Raw genomic sequence first — 21,536 nt, 5'->3', positions numbered from 1 at the left:
TAAAAAAAAAAAGCAACAGCAAAAATGGAAAAATCACCAGTAATTTAACAAGAATTAAGAATTTAACTATTAAGAGAAAAAAGTCGTATTCTAACAAGACAAAAGTCCCAATTTTACCACAATAATCTCCTAATATTATGAGGAAAAAATGGATTTCATTTTAGTAGCATAGAGCTCAATTAAAAAAATTCTAATATTATGAGAAAGAAAAAACAATTAAAGTTGTAATTTTTGAAAAATTAGCTAAGGGAAAAAGTTATAATATTATGTGAATGAAGTCATAATATTACGTAATATTACAAAAAGAAAATACATGAGAATTATTTAAGAAGAAAGTTGAAATATGTGGAAAAACACACACACACAAAAAAAGTGGGGAAAAAAGAGCAAAGTCCATACTAATAAAACATTTAATATACGTAACTTCTTAGCATGAAGGATGTAATCTCGGATAAGTAACCTCTGGGCTTCTTACAGGTGATTTAGAAACTTACACAGTCCAGGACTCCAAATCAATCATTAGGGATTTATTTCATCTTGAAAGCTTTGAGATCAGCACAGATACTTGGTACAAATGAAACCCGTCCCGTAATGAGGGAATAGCTAACAGGGACGTGTCTGTGAATATTCTCATTCTGAGGGCACTTAATGGATGGCGACCGGACTGTTCAGGTTGTCTTAGAAGACGTTTGGCCTCTCATCCGAGCAGGCCTCATCAATTCATGGGCTGTCCGGTCTACAGTACGTAAAGTCTTTGTGAAGGAACTGATGAAGACTGCTCAGATGAGAGGCCAAATGTCTTCTCAGACAACCTGAACAATCCAGTTGTGATCCATTCATTGCCCTGAGAATAGTTAAAAGGGAGTATGGCATACAAAGCTTCTTCAAGAAGGCATTTAGAGGATTTAGGCATGGAATCCTCCATCCATTCACATCCCTGCTGTGCTTCCTTTTTGTTTCATCCTCTATTGGATCTCCGAATCATGGCAAAGGTGAATCGAGCTCTGTGAGGAGCTGCTGAGCCTTCTGAGATCGTCTTATTCTCTCCTCAAAGAAGCTCTGTTGGTGCTCGTTCCTCTGATCCAACATGACCAACCACTGCTCCCTCAGCCTGGAGAGGTGGAAGAAAGACACGGTGAACACACACATTCTACAATGCTTGGCGGCATCAATATTGTACCTTGCTTGTAGACACTGATCCCAACACCATCCCATCTTATCCGTGATATTAACCCTCAAAAGCAGCGGATACCATCAGTGTTTCTATGGTAACGCTTCTTTCAATATACACACACTGTACATCAAGAAGAAAGTCAGCTAAAAGCTCAGCCAAATTGATTTTAGGACAACAGAAGGTCAAAACACATTTCTTGAAACTATGTACTGTGTGTGTTTTGAGCAAAGTTATTATTTTCGACATTTGAATTTTGCTGGACAGACAAGACGTTTATCTCCGGCTCAGTGGCAAACCTGATGTATTAAATCATAGTGATATTAACAGCCAGTTTATGTATTGCAGGGGTATCTAAAGTGCGGCCCGGGGGCCATGTGTGCCGTGCGTCTGTTTTTTTATTGGTCCACGGCACATTCCGAAATTAGAATTTACCAAGAAAACTAAAAAAACAACAGCATCAGCAGTAATTTAATAAGAATAAAGTCAAAATATTAAGAGAAAAAAAGTTGCAATCTAATGAGAAAAAAAATCGTAATTTTACGAAAAAAACCTTAATATTACAAGGAAAAAGCTTAGTGGCATAAAGGTGAAATATAATAAAAAGTTGTACTATGAGAAACAAACGAAACAAGGAATAAAGTTGTAATTTTTTTTTAAATTACCGGTACTGAATGTTGCAGACAAAGTTCTAATAGCACCAGAATTAGGTCAAAATATTGTGGGAATAATGTCTTGTGTGGAAAAAAATGACAAGAAGAAACTTGAAATAATTGGAAAATTATGAGGAAAAATAACATTATTTTAGTAGCACAGAGTTGAAATATTAAAGAAATATGCATTATTAAGAAATATGATATTTTTAAAAAGTCGGAATATTAGAAAACCATCAAAAACAACAAATAAAGTGAGAATTTGGGGAAAATTAGGTTGGGGAAAAGTTATAACATTGTGGGAATAAAGTCAAAATACGGGAATGAAGTCATTATATTATGAAAAGAAAATGTCCAAAGATTATGTAAGAAGAAAATTAAAATATTTGAAAAATTTAAAAATAAACAACAGCAGCAAAAATGGGGAAAAAGCTAAGAGTGAAGTAATAATTTTTCACATATCATTTCACAAAGCTGTCAGTCATGAAAAAAATGATTAGACCACCCTTGTTTCTTCAGTGTATTGATCCATTTTAATGCCTAAATGTGGACATAATATCGAGCAACTTCCATGGTTTTCTTGATAATAACCAAAATCGCTTAAATTCTTACATGAATAGCTATAGCATTGTACTACCAAAAATGGAACCCTTATGAGCTATTTGTGTTGTTATTGTTATATTTGTCCAAACAGTGTACAGTATCAGGCATTAAAATGAGCAAAAAAGTGAAGAAACAAAGGTGGTCTACCGGTAATCATTTTCAATGACTGTATATACAGTAACTTCTTAGCATGTCAACATGTGTTGCTTTACAAAATATCAAAGTGGCCCTTGCATTCTTTCGTTTTTCACTATGTGGCCCTCGCTTGAAGTTTGAACACCCCTGATTTATTGCTTGTTGGCTCCTTAGCCCACTTGGACAGCATTCTGGTCAAAAGTGTGTTTTCAAATCTATACATAAAGCATTTATTTTCAAAATGCTTTAGATTTGACCATTTAGGGATACCATAACATTACTTCGGAATTTTGTATGCATATTTGCAATTCAGCATTCACGACCCTGCACATTTGCAGATTTTTGATCCAATTATCATGAATCAACAGGAGCTTTTCAACTCAGATGCCCGCCACACTCAAGGTGCAACATGTTATGCAAAGCAATACTCTTTTAGAGGAATGTGTAACCCGCAGGGCATGCTGGGTAGCTTCCCAGCATGCCCTGTCTATAAAAGTATTGTTTTGCATGTATATTAGTGTGTAAGCGTTTATTTCCATACTTGCGTAGTCTGTGTGGTGTACAGTACATGTGTTCCACGTGTTTTTGTGGTTGCACCGTGAGTGAAGGCGGTGTTTGGTTTGATGACCTCCGGTTGGTTTGGGAGAATCTACCTGCAGGGCGAGTGATACCACGACCTCAGAGCCATTATTCATGACTAGACTGATGATGATCTTTCAAAATTCATAGTTATGGATCATTCTTGCAGACCCACTTAGTGGATGTTGTTATGGTGCCTGGGATGCACCCCTACGGATGATGTCCCTCTGACAGACAGAAGACGCCCATAGTCTTTGTTGTTGAATTCCAAAATTAACATAAATCCTTTTGTATCTATTGTTTATTCTTTGTCTGTCCTGATAGAATTTGATATTTTAGTGGTCCCGAACACGGACCTCCATAACCTGCCACCAGTTTCTCTCATGAAATCTGGTAGAGCCGTGAAGGCTGTGTTGACAGCGTTGAAGAAAAGAATGGTGGAATCGCTGAGGTCAGTATTTACACTGATAGCATGCTGGGCAGGCATCCGCTGCAACCTGAGCTGAGGCCACTGTTGTCAGGCATAATTGGGTTACAGAGTGTTGTTATCCGCATCATAATGTTATGTCTGCCCGTGCCAGTCTGTCAGCATGCACCATCACCTCTCACTTAATCTTCATCATTCCACTAGTCTGTCCTCGAGTATACACACTGATCCGTGGGATTGAAATGTGCAGCCGCAGGGCTCCTAATCAACATTCCCAGGCTACTATGTGATGACAGACAGACGAGCTGTAAACATCGCCCAGGTATTTTAGTTAATAATAATGAAATTGTGAAGCCTGGGGGAAAACTGACACACAAAACACAATAATAAACTGGGTAAAACAACTTTTGCTTCCAACTTATGGAATTCTGCTATGAATTTTGGGGGATGGACATCAGTAGTTCAATGTACTTGCAATGATGGAGGATTGCATAGAAAAACATGACGTTTACAAGGTCGTGAACTGATTTAAGTTCTTCTGTAAAAAACAATCTTTATTATATGTCTATCTTCTTTTAATTAGACCTGATAAATATTACCTTGAATGCTATTTTTTATGAACCATTGAATTTTGGTGCAGAATAACCTAGTAGGTGTAGGTGTACAAGTATGTATATCCATCCATCCATCCATCTTCTACCGCTTATCTGAGATCGGGTCACGGGGGCAGCAGCCCAAGCAGGGAGGCCCAAATTTTCCTCTCCCCGGCCACTTTGTCCAGCTCCTTCCGGCGGATCCCGAGGTGTTCCCAGGCCAGTTGGGAGACATAGTCTCTCCAACGGGTCCTGGGTCTTTCCCGAGGCCTTCTACCGGTCGGACTTGCCCTGAACACCTCCCCAGGTGTATGTATATGTGTAGGTGTAATGCTCTTCAGCATTTAGTTCTAAGATAGAGCTTCAAAATGCAAAAAGAATAAATGGGAGCGAGACCAAAAAAAAATTAGTAAGCAATTTATTGCAATCAACCAATAAAGTGAAATAGGCTGTTCATGACCTGATCAAAAGTTTAAGATCACAGCTCAAAAACCTCCAAAACTTCCCTAAAATAGAAATAAAATAAAGTAATGAGGACTCAGTAATGAGTAGCTACGGAATTCTTGTAATCACCTCAAAAATTGGTATGGGCATGCTTGATGATGTTTCCAGGAGGATAGTGGGAATGTTGCTCCAGGTGGTGAAGATGGCCTCATGGAGGGCATCCACTGTCTGGAACTGATGTCCATTTTTGTAAACTTCCGTTGCCATTTCATTTTATTTTGCTAGGTCCGGGTCGCGGGGACGGCAGTCTCAGTAAGGATGTCCAGACTACCCAGTCCCCGGCCATCGCTTCCAGTTCCATCGAGAGGAACTGGAAGGCGTACCCAGGGGAGCTATGAGATATAATCCCCCCTCCTTGGTCTGCCTTCTCCCCGCTGGGCATGCTCGGAACACCTCACCAGGGAGGCGTCCGTGAGGCATCCAGACTAGATGCTCGAGCCACCTCAACTGGATCCTCTCTCCTCTCGCTCCTTTGCCTTCCGGCTCAACTCTGTCTTCAATCATGATGGTCCAGTACAGCGACCGCATTAATGCAGAGGCTGCACCGATGCGCACTCCAACACGGTGAGATACATGAACTCCTCCACCTGGGGCAAGACCTCACTCCCAACCCGGAGGGTGCAATCCGACTGACAACCATGGCCTCGGATTTTGAGGTGCTGAGTCTCATCCCAGAAGCTTCACAATCAGGTGCAAACTTCACCAGTAAACACTGAAGGTCACAGCCCGATGAGGCCATCAGGACCACATCATCTGCAAATAGGAGGCCCTCAAACTGGATTCCCTTGACGCCTTGGCTGCACCTAGAAATTCTGTCCTTGAAATGATAGAATTATAGAAATTATAAAATGAGAATTACAGAATTGGTGACAAAGGGCAGCCTTGGCAGAGGCCAACACCGGAAACAGGCTCGACTTACTGCTGGCAATGTGAACCAGGCCCCTGCTCCAGTTGTACAAGGACTGAATGGCACGTAGTAGCATACCATCAATCCCGTACTTCCAAAGCACCCCCCTGCAGGACACCACAAGCAACACGGTCGAATGCCTTTTCCAAGTCCACAAAGCACATGTAGACCGGTTGGGCAAACTTACATGTACCCTCCAGTATCCTTGCAAGGATGTAGAGCTGGTCAAGTGTTCCGCAACCGGGTCGAAAACCACATTGAATCTCCTGTAGCCGAGGTTGGACTAATGGCCGTACCCTTCTCTCCAGTACCCTGGAATAGACTTTCCCAGGGAGGCTGAGGAGTGTGATCCCCCTATAGTTGGAACACACCTTCCGGTCACCCTTCTTGAAAAGAGGGACCATCACCCCGGTCTGCCAATCCAGAGGTACTGTTCCCGACTTCAATTTTAAAGAGACGTGTCAGCCAAGACAGTCCCTCAACATCCAGAGCCTTGAGGAACTCAGGGCGAAACTCGTTCACACTGATGCTTTGCCACTGGGGAGTGTTTTGACTACCCCAGATACTTCAGCCACGGTGATGTAACTGTCTGCGTTTGTGTCCTCAGACTATGCTTCCACTATGGAAGGTATGTCAGTGGGATTGAGAATTTCCTTGCCACCCATCCCCAAATGTTCTCAATTGGGTTTAAATCAGGGGAACACTCAGGATGGTCCAAAAGAGTGAGGTTATTCTTCTGGAAAAAGTCCTTTTTCAGGCGGGCATTGTGAACTGCAGTGTTGTCCTGTTGAAAAAGCCAGTCATTACCACACAGACGAGAACCTTCAGTCATGATGGATGCCCCCTACATTTCCAAATAGCCAACTGCCATTTGACAACCCTGCACAACCTGAAGCTCCATTGTTTAATTGAAGGAAAAAGCAGCCCAGATCATGATGGACCCCCCCTCCACTGTGCCGTGTGGAAAACATCTCAGGTGGGATCTCCTTGTCATGCCAGTAACGTTGGAAGCCATCACGACCGTCAAGATTACGTTTTTTCTCAGGAGAGAATAAAATTTTCTTCTGTCTTTCAGTGTCCCATGTTTGGTGCTCTCGCACAAATTTCAAACGTGCAATTTTGTGGCACTTAAGGACACGAGCCGTTTGAAGAGATTTTTGATGCTGTCTGATGGTTATTGTACTGCACTCAGCACCGGTAACAACCTACATTTGGGCCGAGGATGGTCCTGTGTCTACGGACAGCCAATTACATCCTCCTGCTCAGGGCCAGTGACATTTTTTGGGTCAACTTTTCTTCTATAACCATAATTAATCACAATTAATGGCAGATAGAAACAACTTAAGTTTTTATCTATAATAATTAGGGATGTTAATCTCTTTGTGGCAAAGGCTCCCATACACATCTAGATACACGAGTTAAGATACGATTGCAAAATGTTATATTTTAAAAACAGCACAATTCGATACTGTGCACAAACGATTCGAGTCGATTCAATATGATTCAACAATTACATTTGTCGATGTAGACCTTAATCTTTCATTATAAAATAATGAAAGATTAACGTCCAGTTGTATTTCAAAGTATTTTCAAATGTGTAAAAAAGCACATCATCAGCCCAAGCATGCTGTGAGGCAGGGGTCCCCAAACACCGGAAACATTCAGGTGGGATGATAAAAAAACAAACAACTGTTTTATTTTAAAAAATAACATATAGTTGTTCCACGGTCCTTGAAAGCACCATGTAACTTTGCAATGCATCTTCTCCCACGATGCACAGATAAGACTACTTTACTTTATTTTCTTTCACCTCATATTTGGTCCCAAATGCTGATGCTGATAAAGGTCAGATTTGATTACCTTATTGAGTGCTAAAGTACATATTTGTTGGTGCACATCTCGTACTGGCGGATGGTGGCTGTCATTATTCATTTAGTGCTTTTCATTTGATGTTCCTGTCATTGTTTTGCACAATATATTATAAATAAACTAAATCAGATCCCTATAATGTACGTATGTTCCTTTCCCGGTAACCACCAACGCTAGCGAGAGCTAATGCTATTTGACACAAGCCCCAAAATAGCTGTCCTCGACTATGCCTGTAGTTAGTAGCTCTTAGCCCAAATTTTAGCTAGCTGTTCAAAGCAAAAATCCACTGAGAGATGGATGGTATCTAAAAAAAAACACTTGTTCGTTTGGACACTTGTATGCCACGGTACCACGGTACCACTGTATAATTGACAATTTGAAAAATACCTGCTGTGCACCAGTAAGTTCTCACTGCTTCCCGGCGACATGCTCGACTCACAGCGACACAAATAACTTCGGTCTTGTCGAGAGAGGCATCTGCTAAACTTACCATTCAAGACACACTTTTCTTTGACCATTTCTGCCTTTACGTCAGCTGCCGTTCCTCAAACTACGGTGTGGGCCGAGGGACAAACACGCACGTCAAAAAAAAATTGTGCCTTTCAAGGAAACGTCTGATAACGCATTAGTAACACGTTAACTTTGGACTTTGCATCTGAGTATTATACAGTTCAGTTTAACCGCCAGGATATTGTTGATGAAGGTCTTATTTTCACCTTGTCAGCTCACATTTGATGGCTGTGGAGTACCAAACGCAGTGTACAATAAATGCATGTGGTTTCATGTTACCAACCTTATTAGATATGCAAATCTTCAGTTTGTGATGATGCTAACATGAATTGGAGTATGGTAATTGCCGCTGACCTTGTCAGAGCGCTGGTCTTCTTTCGACTCTCCTCCTCGTCCATCTGCTGGCTGTGTTGGACGATCCTCTGCTCCCAGAAGGACTTCAGCTTGTGTTTGTCATGGATCCGCGCCACATTCATCACTTGGCAGCAACATGGAAATGTGGGGTCACAGTTAAGACATTTCCTTAGGTCTGGTCCTCGTTTCGTTGCCTAACTGAATGCTTTCATGAGTAGTCATGAAACCCGAAATTGAATTACTTACTCTTGCCGCCTTTCTTCTGTTCTCACACACTTATATATCACTTCTCACTGATTCCTCCTCTTCTTTTGCCCTTTTCGTTTCCTTTTTCATTCTTTTCTATGGCATAGCTCCCTCAGTACACTTCTCTCTTCTTGTCTTTTTATCTGCTCTTTTAACTCCTCCCCTCCTCTTCACCGTTTCCTCTCTCTCACTTGTTGTGGTCTACCGGGCCCGTGTATCATCTACCCAGAGCCAGATGGCCCAATCGGCAATACAGGCAGATGCTAAGGGCGCCGTGGGCTCCAGGGGGCACCAAAAAATGTGAAAAAAATGTTTACCTTTATAATGATGTACAAAAATGACACAGGTGAGCCTTATTTGTGGTCATTTGAAGTAGTATGAGTTGGGCATTGCTTTACATTTGAGTCAGTGTGAGCTTTTCTATTTTAAGCCATGTGGTATTTGTGTGTGTGTGTGAAAAGCATTCAAAATGTTAAATTCAATTTAGATCAAGCATAAGCAAACTACAGCCCATGGGTCATAAATGGCCCATGAAGCTTTTTAATCCAGTCCTCCCAACAAGGATTTTCGATACTATTTTAAACCATTTATTCCAACTGTTTCTTAAACTCAAGGTTCTGTACTTTCCAGGGATATACTGGAAAGTAAGTAGCTTACAGTAGGTCCAAGAGACTGCGTGAGAGCACATCTGAAAAGACCAGGCTTTGATACAAAGCAGAGTGGGGGTTTGTTTACAAAGTAAACTACTGTATATAAACTCTGCAGTAAAATAATATTTTATTGGGCATTGGGGTGTTTATTATTGCTTGTTTTTGTGTCGTTTTTGTTTGATTGCAAACGTGTCGAGAAGGTCGGTACAAGGAGGGAGGAAATCATCAGAATCCTAGTAAGTAGAGTAATCCTGGCCCATAGGTCACATGTTTGATGTTTTATCATTCATATTGTAAAGCCAAAATTATTCATTCACTGACATTCTGGTTGTCTTATTCAGCAAAAACCTGCAAAATTCTATTCTGTTTTTTGAGTTGGTCTATCATTACGAAGGGGGAGTAGACATCTTCCTTTAACACTTCTAATCACACCTCAGGAAGAATCACGCAGAGTTTCACGCAACGTTTCATACTTTTCATTATTTATTTTGTTCAATAATCCCTCGTTTATCACGGTTAAATGGTTCCAGACCAGACCATGATAAGTGAATTTCTGCAAAGTGGGATTCAATATTAATAAACTGAATATTTTCATAGTTAGAGCATAGAAAACCTGTTAGGACTTTCTAAATGATTTTTAACATTATTACAGCCCCGTAGACATGAAATAACAACCTATAGCGACTTTTATTCTTATTCTTATTCTCTATAATTCTTTGTTTACATCACATTGCTCAGGCTACAGTATCACTGCAGGGATAAACGGTGTTTGCCACTAGCATAGCAAGCTAACTAGTTAGCCTCTCCAATTTACTTATTCTAAACTTAAGTGATCCAAACTGAGCGGGGAAGAAGGAAAAAGAAGTCAAAAACTTACCACTTCACACAGAATGAGAGGAGAACCTTTTTTCCCCACTCCTTCTCAGCCATGGCATGTCGGCTCAGCTCTGCTGGCTCAGTAGCCAGACTCCATGCAGTGTGAAAGCTAATGTCATCTAACATCATGTCTCAACATTACTGATGCCTAGTGACCAGAATACCTCATAGAACTTGTCTTTCAATATTTTTTGACTTATAATAAGCCTTATAGTTAACCACAAATCAGCAATCATTTATTAATTATTTTGGGAAAAAATTCAATATAGTCAGGAAGCAACATTAGAATCGTGATATCGCGAGGGACAACTGTGCCGCAAAGAAATGTGCAGCTTTCCAAATTGCATCGTTGCTGTTGACAGTAGGAAGACAAAATAGGACATAGTTAGCAATTCGATGTGATTTTTTAAAATGACTATTCTGTTGAGACAAAACCTTTAAAATAAATATTATGTATAGATATCTCTTATTATGTCTACTATGTTGGGTAATAGGACTATAAAGGTGTCTACAGGGGTGTTACCTCATATCTAAATGACTTTAATAAAAATTGTTAAAAATTGTATTCAATGCACTCACTACGGAAGGAATCCAACTTTGCATAAATGCACTTATCATTCTGGGGTCTGGAACCAATCAATGGCGATAAACAAGGGTTTACTGGGGTGTCACAAGATCTCATGTGACAAGATCCAGAGAGATTAAAACGTGATGAGATTTCTCGTTTGGAGAAAAGCTGTGTCATGAGAACGGGGCAGCCAGAAGCCAATCACACTTGACTATGGCATGGCTACTATGAATGATAATACAGTAATATGGAAGTGGCAGTGTGCAAGGCACACCTTGCAATCCAACCTAACTTGGTGTTCCCAGCGACATCCCGACATGTAGATGTTTTTTTGCAATTTTGACTTAAAAGACTACTTGTTGATGTCCAATCCAGAAGCTGTAGTAATTCGACATTTGACAAACATTAAAGATCTGTCAGCTCAACCCGCGTAGATGTTCAGACTTGTCTGCATCCTTAATCACCGAGCGGTTCTATTGATGTTCCGTTTCATAACACACCTCACACCTTGAAGTGTTGACAGTCTAGCAACATGGTCACTTTATTTAGCAAGTAAGGGTGCGCATCTAAGTGTTTCTTGCATCATGCATTTATTCAGTAATTAAATTAAAGCCATCAACAAAAGTGATCTACCGAGCGAGGCAAAGAGCTCCACCTCCGTAACGCCGTGCAACGCACACCTGAAAGCTGTAAAAATCATCCCCCAACAATGCAACCCAGCCCTTGACCAACAGCGGAAGGCACTGCTCTCCTTCCTGGCAAAACCCGCATGGATGTCCGAAGTGTGGCGCAGGGCCATCTGTGGAGCGTGGCTCATTGCAGAAACAAAATAAACAAAAATCCAGTAAAAGTGGAAAAATACAGCAAATGTAACTAGAAAAAGCTCAAATTTTGGGTAAGACTTTAAAATAAGGTACACAAAATTACAGTAGTTAATGAGAAACTAATCTACCTAACCCTAACCCCTACTCATTAGTTCATTACTACCCTAAATTTATGTGCCTTAGTTCGTCAGTAACTACTCTACTCATTAGTTCCCCATTAGTTGTTCATTAGTTCCTCAGTAACTAGTCAAAATTTATGTGCCTTAGTCATTAGTTCCTCATTAGTTTCCTCGGCAACTACTGTAATTTTGTGTAAAGACTTTGTCAGGCTTGGCCACAAGCCGAAAGGCTGGATCCCAAACGCAGAGACGAGTCAGTCCGTGTAACAAAAATTTATTACAAAAAAAACTGTCCACACAAGTAGCAAAATACACAGATGAAAAAATGAATACAAAGTCACCTGGACATCGTCACGGGAAAGAGACAACTAGAACTAAAGGGGCTGCTATCCACGGGACGGAAATAGCAGGGAGAGAACTACAAAAATACAAACTAACTAAGGGAGCTGCCGATAAAAACTAGCAGAGAAAGTACAACACAAAACACTGCAGAAAAACTGAGCAAGAACAATAATAATGTAAAGAACCGCTGCAGGAAGAAGCGAAGCAGGGAAACTAGGTACTCACAGTCTGATGCAAAAATGACCAGAAAGTATAAAACACTGAGCAACACGAGATGCTGGGAGGAGCAGGTCGTAGGCAGACATCAGGGAACAATCTGGCAAGGAGTGAAGCTCAGAAGGCATCAGGTGATAATTGCCAGCAGGTGTGTAACGTTAGCTCCTGCCAGAAGGCTCAGCAATGTGCTGCAAGACATGGCAGACAGGTGGCATCACACCAATCATGACAGATTTGTCTTTAAATATATGTATAATGTTTTATTATTATATATGTTTTTTTAATTAAGGGAATCGAAGGAGAGGTGGACAGTAGAAAAGAGAAAAACAGTGAACTGGAGTATTATTAGAATTTGTTAAATTATTATTATTATTATTATATATTATCACAACAGTGGTTTATTACCTAACCATCTATCTATCTATCTATCTATCTATCTATCTATCTATCTATCTATCTATCTATCTATCTATCGTGGATGGATGAACGGATGCATGCCACAGACAGACAGTGGTGAACCTTCCCAGGACTGGCTGACCAATCAAAATGCCCCAAAGAGTACAGCGAAAACTCATCCAAGAGGTCACAAAAGACCCCACAACAACATCCAAAGAGGCCTCACTGGCCTCAGTTAAGGTCAGTGATGACTCCACTACATCATAGACACTGGTCAAAAACGGCCTGCATGGCAGAGTTCCAAGACAAAAACCACTGCTGAACAATAAAAACATTAATTCTTGGCTCAATTTTGCCAGAAAGCATCTTGATGATCCCCAAGACTCTGTGGTCTGAAGTTGAACTTTTTGGAAGGTGTGTGTCCCAAAAGAGATGGCGCATTTCAGAAAAAGAACATCATACGAACAGTAACATATGGTGGTGGTAGTGTGATGGTCTGGGGCTGTTTTGCAGCTTCAGGAGCTGTAAAACTTGCTGTGATAAATGGAACCATGAATTCTGCTGTCTACCAAAAAATCCTGAAGGAGAATGTCCAGCCATCTGTTGGTGACCTCAAGCTGAAACCAAGTTGGGTTCTGCAGCAGGACAATGATCCAAAACACACCAGCAAGTCCACCTCTGAATGGCTGAAGAAAAACAAAATGAAGACTTTGGAGTGGCCTAGTCAAAGTCCTGACCTGAATCCTATTGAGATGCTGTGGCATGACCTTAAAAAGGCGCTTCATGCTGGAAAACCCTCCAATGTGGCTGAATGACAACAATTCTGCAAAGATGAGTGGGCCAAAATTCCTCCACAGCACCGTAAGAGACTCATTGCAAGTTATCACAAACGCTTGATTGCAGTTGTTGCTGCTAAGGGGGGCCCAACCAGTTATTAGGTTTAGGGGGCAATCACTTTTTCACACAGGGACATGTATTAGTTTGGATTTTTTTCTCCCTTAATAATAAAAACTTTCATTTAAAAACTGCATTTTGTGTTCACTTGTGTTGTCATTGACTAATATTTACAATTGTTTAATGAACATTCAAGTGTGACAAACATGCAGATAAAATAAGAAATCAGGAAGGGGGCAAACACTTTTTCACACCACTGGATATCCACATTATTCTGTTCTTTTAGTTCACACAATAATTGAGAACCACTTGCACATCTTGTGCTGCGTATTCTACATCGTTCAAACATCAGCAACAACTTGAGTTGCTTGGTTTGAGCTCCTCCTTCACCGTGTCTACTGGCTGATAGGATTTGTTGAACAGGTGTGTGTGTGTGTGTGTGTGTGTGTGTGTGTGCACAAAGCTTCTTGCGGTGATTGCTGGCAAAATATCTGGCGAGTCAGACGGAAGGCATTACAAAACTTTAATATCATGTCACACACACAGCGGTGTTGGAGTGACATCCTTCCTAGCAGCTGATCACATCCACGCTGCAAACTTCATGGCCGGGATTAAAGCAGCTGACAGTACTGGGATGTGTACGGGTGGCATGGACCATTCCGCAGCCACCACTGGATTATCACGTCACAATCCATGATGTGACAATAAAACACCAAAAACAATAATTAGGAGTAAACACAAACACACTATAGCAAATGTCATTTTAAGTCCATGGTAGCACGACATCTGAAAACTAGTGTAAGAATATCACAATATCACAACAACTTTATGTTTCTGTTGTAGTTTGAGCCTGCGTTTCTTGTTCCATGCTTTGTGTTCAGGCATCTTGAGCTGGTGACTGGAGGCGGATAAGTGAGGCAGGTGGACGCCCTTGGCAAATAGTGTATTTTCCATACTATACGTCGTTCTGGAGTATACAGTCAAAACATGGGTCATGAAGAGGAAAAAAACACAAGTCATATTTACAAATTTATTTCACAAAATTCAAGACCAAGAACAGACATTTAATCTGGAAAAAGTCACTCAAACACAAAACTAGCACGCAGAAGAACAGGCTGAATAGGTGTCCGCTATGTTAGCATAACACATTAAAGTGCTCATGACACCGAAAAATGTTTGAAAAAAAACAATAACAAAATGAGTAGTACTCACTTAATAAGACATGTTTGTCATACTGCTGTCATAGACAAATAAAAACTATGAAATAGGTCGGAAATGAAGTGGTGATTTTGCCCCCGAGCGAGCTTTCTGAACTGGCGCCATCTTGGCTGTGATGTCACGACCAGAACACATTCTGGGAACCAGATTCAAACACATGCAGCCATTGAACTCACAGCAAAGCGAAGAAATTGACATTCTCAACAATCAACACAATAACACAATAATAACATTCACCGATTTTGTGTTTGTGTAATTATGATGTTGTTTGCACACAAAAATGGCCACAAGTAAGTTCTTTTGTATGTGACACTGCCAACTGCAAAATACAAGTCCAGTGAGCAGCGATCGCTGCTTTTTTAGCCCTGGAATGAAACTCCATGCTGTTATTCTAAGATTCCTAGATTAGATCTTAGTAAAAAAAAAAAAGAAAGGAAGAGATCGACTGCAAGATAGGCTAGAAAGACAAGTGACGGCAATCCATGATTTGCTACCAATTCACGTTGAGAACACTTACGGATGACACCAACAACCAGGTGCAAAAAAGCACAGTCATGAATAATAATTGGGTGATGTATTAGTAACAAAATGATGCCACATCATTTGATAGAAATGAAAATCCCCCAGGACACCATCCGTAGTCTCATTAGGAGCATGCCCCGACGTTGTCAGGCATGCGTACAAGCACGTGGGGGCCACACAAACTACTGAGAATCATTTTGAGTTGCTACAATGACATTTTGGCAAAATGGACCAGTGTGCTGCATCATTTTTTCACTTTCATTTTTGGGGTGTCTTTGATTTCCCCCCTCATTTTCATTTCTATCAAATTATGTGGCATCATTTTGTTACTAATACATCACCCACTGATTATCAGGAAAGATATTCAAGATCATTTTCCCCCAGTTTAGATCTGATGTGTTTTCGAAGTGTTCCTCTAATTTTTTTGAGCAGTATATATATTGAATAATATTGTGTTGTGAGTAGTATGATATGTTTTACTGGCAGTGATAGCCACTGATAGCTATCAGCCAGCTGAAGATGATCGACAACGATTGTGTTTAGCAAGCAATTTGGTATGAAAACACATATTATTAGTGTGTACCAACGTTTGTCCTTGTGAGAGCTACTTTTTCAAAATGAAAATGGCCAAGAGGTACTCATTTTTGTAACATTTATTTTCAGAGCTTATTTTAAACCCAAACAAAGCGAATATGCTTGTTTTACCAGAACATGAACACAATGCTGGTGTCCACAACTCACATTTTGTATTTCAGAATGCATTTCTTTCTACTCTTCTTTCATTATTAACTGAAAACCTCAATGAAAAGCAGGCTTGCGGGCACCTCATGTGGTCGTGGGGGCTACCTGGTGCCCACGGGCACCACCTTGGTGACCCCTGGTCTAAGATTCGTAGTGACACTGCAATCAAACGATTTGTTGTTGCGCGCTGCAACAGATAGCACATTAGCAGCCAGATAGGAATATGGCTCATATTAGCAGGAGAAATGTAGCTACCTTGGCACACTTTTCCACGGTTGAACATCTTGTGGGTGTTTGACTTTTATTTCCATCAGCAGGGCAGAAACATGACCCACAAAGACTTCCGATCATCTGAGGAGGCGAATGGTGTCTTTTAGAAATGTGAACAAGATGAAGCCGTCTCCTCGAGTGTTCCAGAAAAAGTCTTCAGCACAACGAGCGGGCATGATATATATAAAACATACAACAGAAATTCACAGGGAACTGGAGTGTAATTTCAATGCATTGTAGTGAAGGAGAACTTCCGTGTGGGACTGTCCACACAGTAGACGTTACTTGCCCCGCCTCCTCCAGACCTGGAAGAGGTGACGAAAATGTGTAAAAATGGTAGATTTTTCAATATTCGAGCACACATCGAACACAGGAAATATGCTTTTCAATGTTATTGAAATAACAACATTAAGCACTTTAACACTTACTCAGCTACAGAATAGCATAAAGACAATCCTGTGATAAACAGTAACTTTTGGCAATAAGGAAACAATATAAAGTAGTCCCTTGTTTATTGCAGTTAATTGGTTCCAGACTTGACCGCGATAAATGAATATCCGCGATATAGGATTCAATGTTAATCAATTGAATATTTCTGTAGTTAGAGCATATAAAACTTGCTTGTGACTTTCTAAATACGTTTTTGTTTACCATTATTACAGCGCTGTAGACATGAAATAACACGGTTGCGGTTGTGAGGCTGGTTGGATGTACTGCCAAATTCTCTGAAACGCCTTTGGAGACACCTTTACACTTTGTTTACATCATGTTGCTCAACTGTAATGCGCAGGCTGTGGGATCACTGCAGGGACACAAGAGACAGCCATGGCCTTAACCATTAGCAAGCCAGCAAGTTAGACTCCAAATTATTTACTGTATTCTAAACTTAAGAAAGGGTTTAAAACAAAGTGGGGAAGAAGGACAAACAAGGCAAAAACGTACCACTTCCACACGGAATGGGAGAAGAAGTTCTTTTCACTCTATTATGTTGGACCTGCCATTGCTGACTACATGCAGTGTGACAGTAATCTAATATCACGTCTCAATAATGGAACATTACTGACACCTAGTGACCAGAATATGTGAATAGACCAGGTGTGCCTTAGACTGCCCACAATAAAAGGCCACTCTGAAATGTGCAGTTTTGTTTTGACACGCTGTCTGCCATGTGCCCTGAACAGTTCTCATCCGTGAAGAGAACACCTCTCCAACGTGCCAGACGCCATCGAATGTGAGCATTTGCCCACTCAAGTCGGTTACGATGACGAACTGGAGTCAGGTCGAGACCCCGATGAGGATGACGAGCATGCAGATGAGCTTCCCTGAGACGGTTTCTGACAGTTTGTGCAGAAATTCTTTGGTTACACAAACCGATTGTTTCAGCAGCTGTCCAAGTGGCTGATCTCAGACGATCTTGGAGGTGAACATGCTGGATGTGGAGGTCCTGGGCTGGTGTGGTTACACGTGGTCTGCGGTTGTGAGGCTGGTTGGATGTACTGCCAAATTCTCAGAAACGCCTTTGGAGACGGCTTATGGTAGAGAAATGAACATTCAATACACGAGCAACAGCTCTGGTTGACATTCCTGCTGTCAGCATGCCAATTGCACGCTCCCTCAAATCTTGCGACATCTGTGGCTTTGTGCTGTGAGATAAAACTGCACACGTCTAAGCACACCTGTGCACTAATCATGGTGTCCAATCAGCATCTTGATATGGCACACCTGTGAGGTGGGATGGGTTATCTATGAGAGAAATGGTGATATTGTATATGTAGAAAAAGTTTTACATCTTTGATCAATCAATCGGCCACGAATGGTATCAGCTGATTTCCGTAAAAAAACATGTGTCCGGCATATGCCGATAAATGCCTTCAAAGCCGATCCCAAAAACCGATTGGTGTGTGACAGCAAACACGTGTGCTGTGTCACGCAGGGTTGCCAACAAGGATGCACTTTGTCCCGTGCTGCCGCGAGTCAACTGTAGTCTGTAAAACCTCAGTGGCTTCAGTTTGACAGCCTGACACAGGCTACGCCAGACGATGCCAGTGTGTTACCAAACCTATTGCTGTTCCACTTTCCTTGCATCTTTGTTTACACCAGGAGTCACCAACACGGCACCCACGGCCACTGAACAATTTTTCTCTCTTGTTGTCATGATATTAATTATGTCTTGTCCTCAAAACACTATTTGTGTGTGGTTGTTTAAAGAACATAAACACACAGTGTGTCCAGCCTTACCTGTCGGGTTCTGTGACTGTCGCTCTGCTGCCACCTGTCTGTTGTTTGTTTCAGTGCACTGCTGGTCCTGCAGAGGCGCAGCCTGCGGTGCACGCCTGCAAGCAATTACTCACCTGGCACTCTTAAGCATGGCAGAAGGACTCAGTCGGTGCCAGATCGTTCCGCAACTTTCACTTGCTCTCCGCTCTACGCTTTCTCGTGTTGTTCCGTGTTCGTGAAGTCTTTCTGGTCCGCTGGTTTTGTCTATACTGTGAGTATTTTTCCCTGCTTGGCTTCTCCAGCAGCGGGGTGCTTTTCTACCGCAGTAATATTAGTACTTCCTGCTTGGTTTCTCCATCAGCGTTCTTAGCTTCCCTCATTGTTAGTGTTTTTCCCTGCTAGACCTTTTTCCCTGGCAGTGTTTTTTATGTTCTCCTTTGTGTGGCTTAGCCCGGTACTTATGTTTTGGACTCTGTTTTGTATTATGTTTTTGTATTTTTGCTCCTTTGGAGGACTCTCATGGATGATCAGTATCGGCAGCATAAAACCCTAATAAGAGCATCTCTATTTTCAAGCGTAAAAATGACTAAATGAAGTCAAATACAAATATAAGGCATTCAGAAGACACGTTTAAAGACTTTGTGATGATATGTAGTATTCTACACTGGTCACTAGGTGTCAGTAATGTTACTATAATGTTGGGTGAGACACACAAGCACCAGACTTGATCGCCGGAACAGCAGGCTTTTATTGCAGCTTTGAATGATCTCCCAACAGGCACAATAATCCCTAACATGGGCTGCTGTTGCGGCCGTAACCCACGCCAAGATAAAACTCAACTCTGAACCCTCAATGCCAACCAACCCCCTCACCCCCAGCACCGGACACAAGTCTTATTTATGTCTACTGTGTTGGGTAATATGAGTGTAAATGTGATTATAGGGGTGTTATTTCATGTCTAAAGGGCTCTTATGTTTAAAAAACATATTTAGAAGGGAGTAAACAGGTTATGCTCTAACTACAAAAATATTATATTATATAATATTATATAAATAATATGTGTTAATAAGGAATCCTGCTTCGCGGAAAGTCGGGTCTGAAACCAATTAACCGCCATAAACGAGGGATTGCTGCATTTGTCGCATGTCATTTTTGACAATTTGAAGTTCCGGAACAGAAAACTACTTGGATCTGTGTTGTAACTGGCCGTGCTAAACCTTTTACCCAAAACTGTAGCAGAAACCAAGCACCGCCACCACGTGTGGCAAATACTGGCCTTTGGAGAGTGAGCTAATCCGAATTAGACTACATGCGGTAGCTAGTAATTATTGCCAATAATGATCCATTACATTAGAGAAAGAGGGATTTAGTTTACTAAGGCACCACCCTGAGACAAGCCAATTTGCTAATTATCTCAGAGTCTGATAAGCTTGCACTTTACAACATATGGAATTATAATTAATACCTCGATTAAGCTTTATAAGTGATAATGAAGACATTGTGATTTTTTTTTAGGGAGATAACAGACTGTATGTGTCCTGCATGTACAATATGTGCATGGGGAGGTAGCTACATGAATGGGCATACATGTAAACACAAAACATACAAAAACGGGAGATTCAAAGGTACTTGATTACCAATATCTACTAGAAGCTGGATTTAATATAAAAATAGTTTGAGAAATCATTTGAAAACAAAACAAAGACTTTTCGGGAAATTTAATAGACAAAAAAATGACACAAGCATGCAAAAACTATGGGATTTCTGGCAGTATGTTATTTTTCCAATAAAATAATAGCCCTTGTTTCCAAGATTGGTATGAATTTACATTAAATTGCATACCAATAGTTATTTACGAAATATTTTTTTTAACTTGTCTTTTTTTCCATCATTGGCCCTGCCCCTCAGGCCAGTCAAAAAAGTATTAAAATAAAATAGTTATCCAAAAATTGGGAGGGTTTTTTTTTTCACAAAAAACAGCCTAAGTTAAGCCTAAGTTGCCTAAGTTGGTAATAATTTATAAGGCCGATGTCCCACGGCTGTTTGTTTATTAGGCAAATTCTAAAAATGTAATTTAACCAGACAACAACAAAAAAACCAGCAAAAATAGAAAAATCAGCCGTAATTTTATGAGAATAATGTCAAAATATTAGGAGTAAAAGTTGTGATATGAAGAGAAAAAGTTGTAATTTTTCCAGAATAATGTTGTAATGTTATGAGGAAACATAACGTTATTTCGGTAGATAAAGCTGAAATATTTACTTTTTTAAAGTTGTAATATTATGAAAGCAAACGAAACAGAATATGGTTGTATAATATTTAGAACAAAAAAAAAAACAACAGCACAAATGGGAAAAAAAGAGCAAAGAGCGAAGTTGATACTAATAAAATTAGGAAAGAGAATGTTATGAGAATAAATATGAGAAGAATTATAATTATGAGAAGAAAATTTCCAAGAAGCAAGTTAAAACAGTGGGACATTTTTTTTAAAGAGCGGAAATGAAAAAAACGGTTGTAATTTTACAAAAAGTCAAAATATTAAGAAAAAAAAACTATTTTATCGAGAAAAAAGTAGCAATTTTATGAACTCATAATAATAATAAACTATAAACTCATTAAATAAACTCATTAAAAAAATATGTCATTTAAGTAGCATAGAGCTGAAAGATTAAATGAAAAAATATGTTATTTTTTAAGTCACAAAAATATGAGAAACAAAACTAAATAAAGTTGTAATTTTTGGAAAATTAGGTTGGGGAAAAAGTTATAACTTGGGGATAAAGTCAAAATATGACGAGAAGAAAATGTATGAAGTTTACTTAAGAAAGAAATATTTAGAACATTAAAAAAAACAACTGCACAAATGTGAAAGAAAGAGAAAGAGCGAAGTTGATACTAATAATATTAATAATAATAATCAAATAAGTGTAAGTGTGTGCTAAGTCTGTTCATAAGTGTGGCTTCCGATTTTCCATTTTTGGCTTCCGATCCGATCCGATTTTTTTATGGTCTTGCCAATCTGATCTGATCCGGTACCAATTTTTTTTTTTAATAATAAGAAGCTTTTGTTACAAACCTGAATTTGTGGAATTGAATATGGTTATGAAAATAGCTCTTCAAAGCATTAAAAAT

At 40.1% G+C, this 21,536-nt stretch overlaps 1 protein-coding gene across 1 annotated transcript; it reads right to left on the bottom strand.

The window, feature by feature from the left end:
• Positions 1-479: 479 nt before the first annotated feature.
• Positions 480-8,719, bottom strand: LOC129170256 (protein FAM240B). Its single transcript, XM_054757606.1, has 3 exons — positions 8,552-8,719; positions 8,306-8,429; positions 480-1,111 (listed from the first exon to the last, which is right to left on the bottom strand). Coding segments are annotated over exons 1-3 (255 nt in total). The 5' UTR covers positions 8,553-8,719; the 3' UTR covers positions 480-981.
• Positions 8,720-21,536: the final 12,817 nt, after the last annotated feature.

The sequence above is a fragment of the Dunckerocampus dactyliophorus genome, chromosome 17, assembly GCF_027744805.1.
Source record: "Dunckerocampus dactyliophorus isolate RoL2022-P2 chromosome 17, RoL_Ddac_1.1, whole genome shotgun sequence".
Classification (NCBI taxonomy): Eukaryota; Metazoa; Chordata; class Actinopteri; order Syngnathiformes; family Syngnathidae; genus Dunckerocampus; species Dunckerocampus dactyliophorus.
The sequence above is the reverse complement of the archived record's forward strand: the minus strand, read 5'-3'. Positions and strand labels throughout refer to the sequence as shown.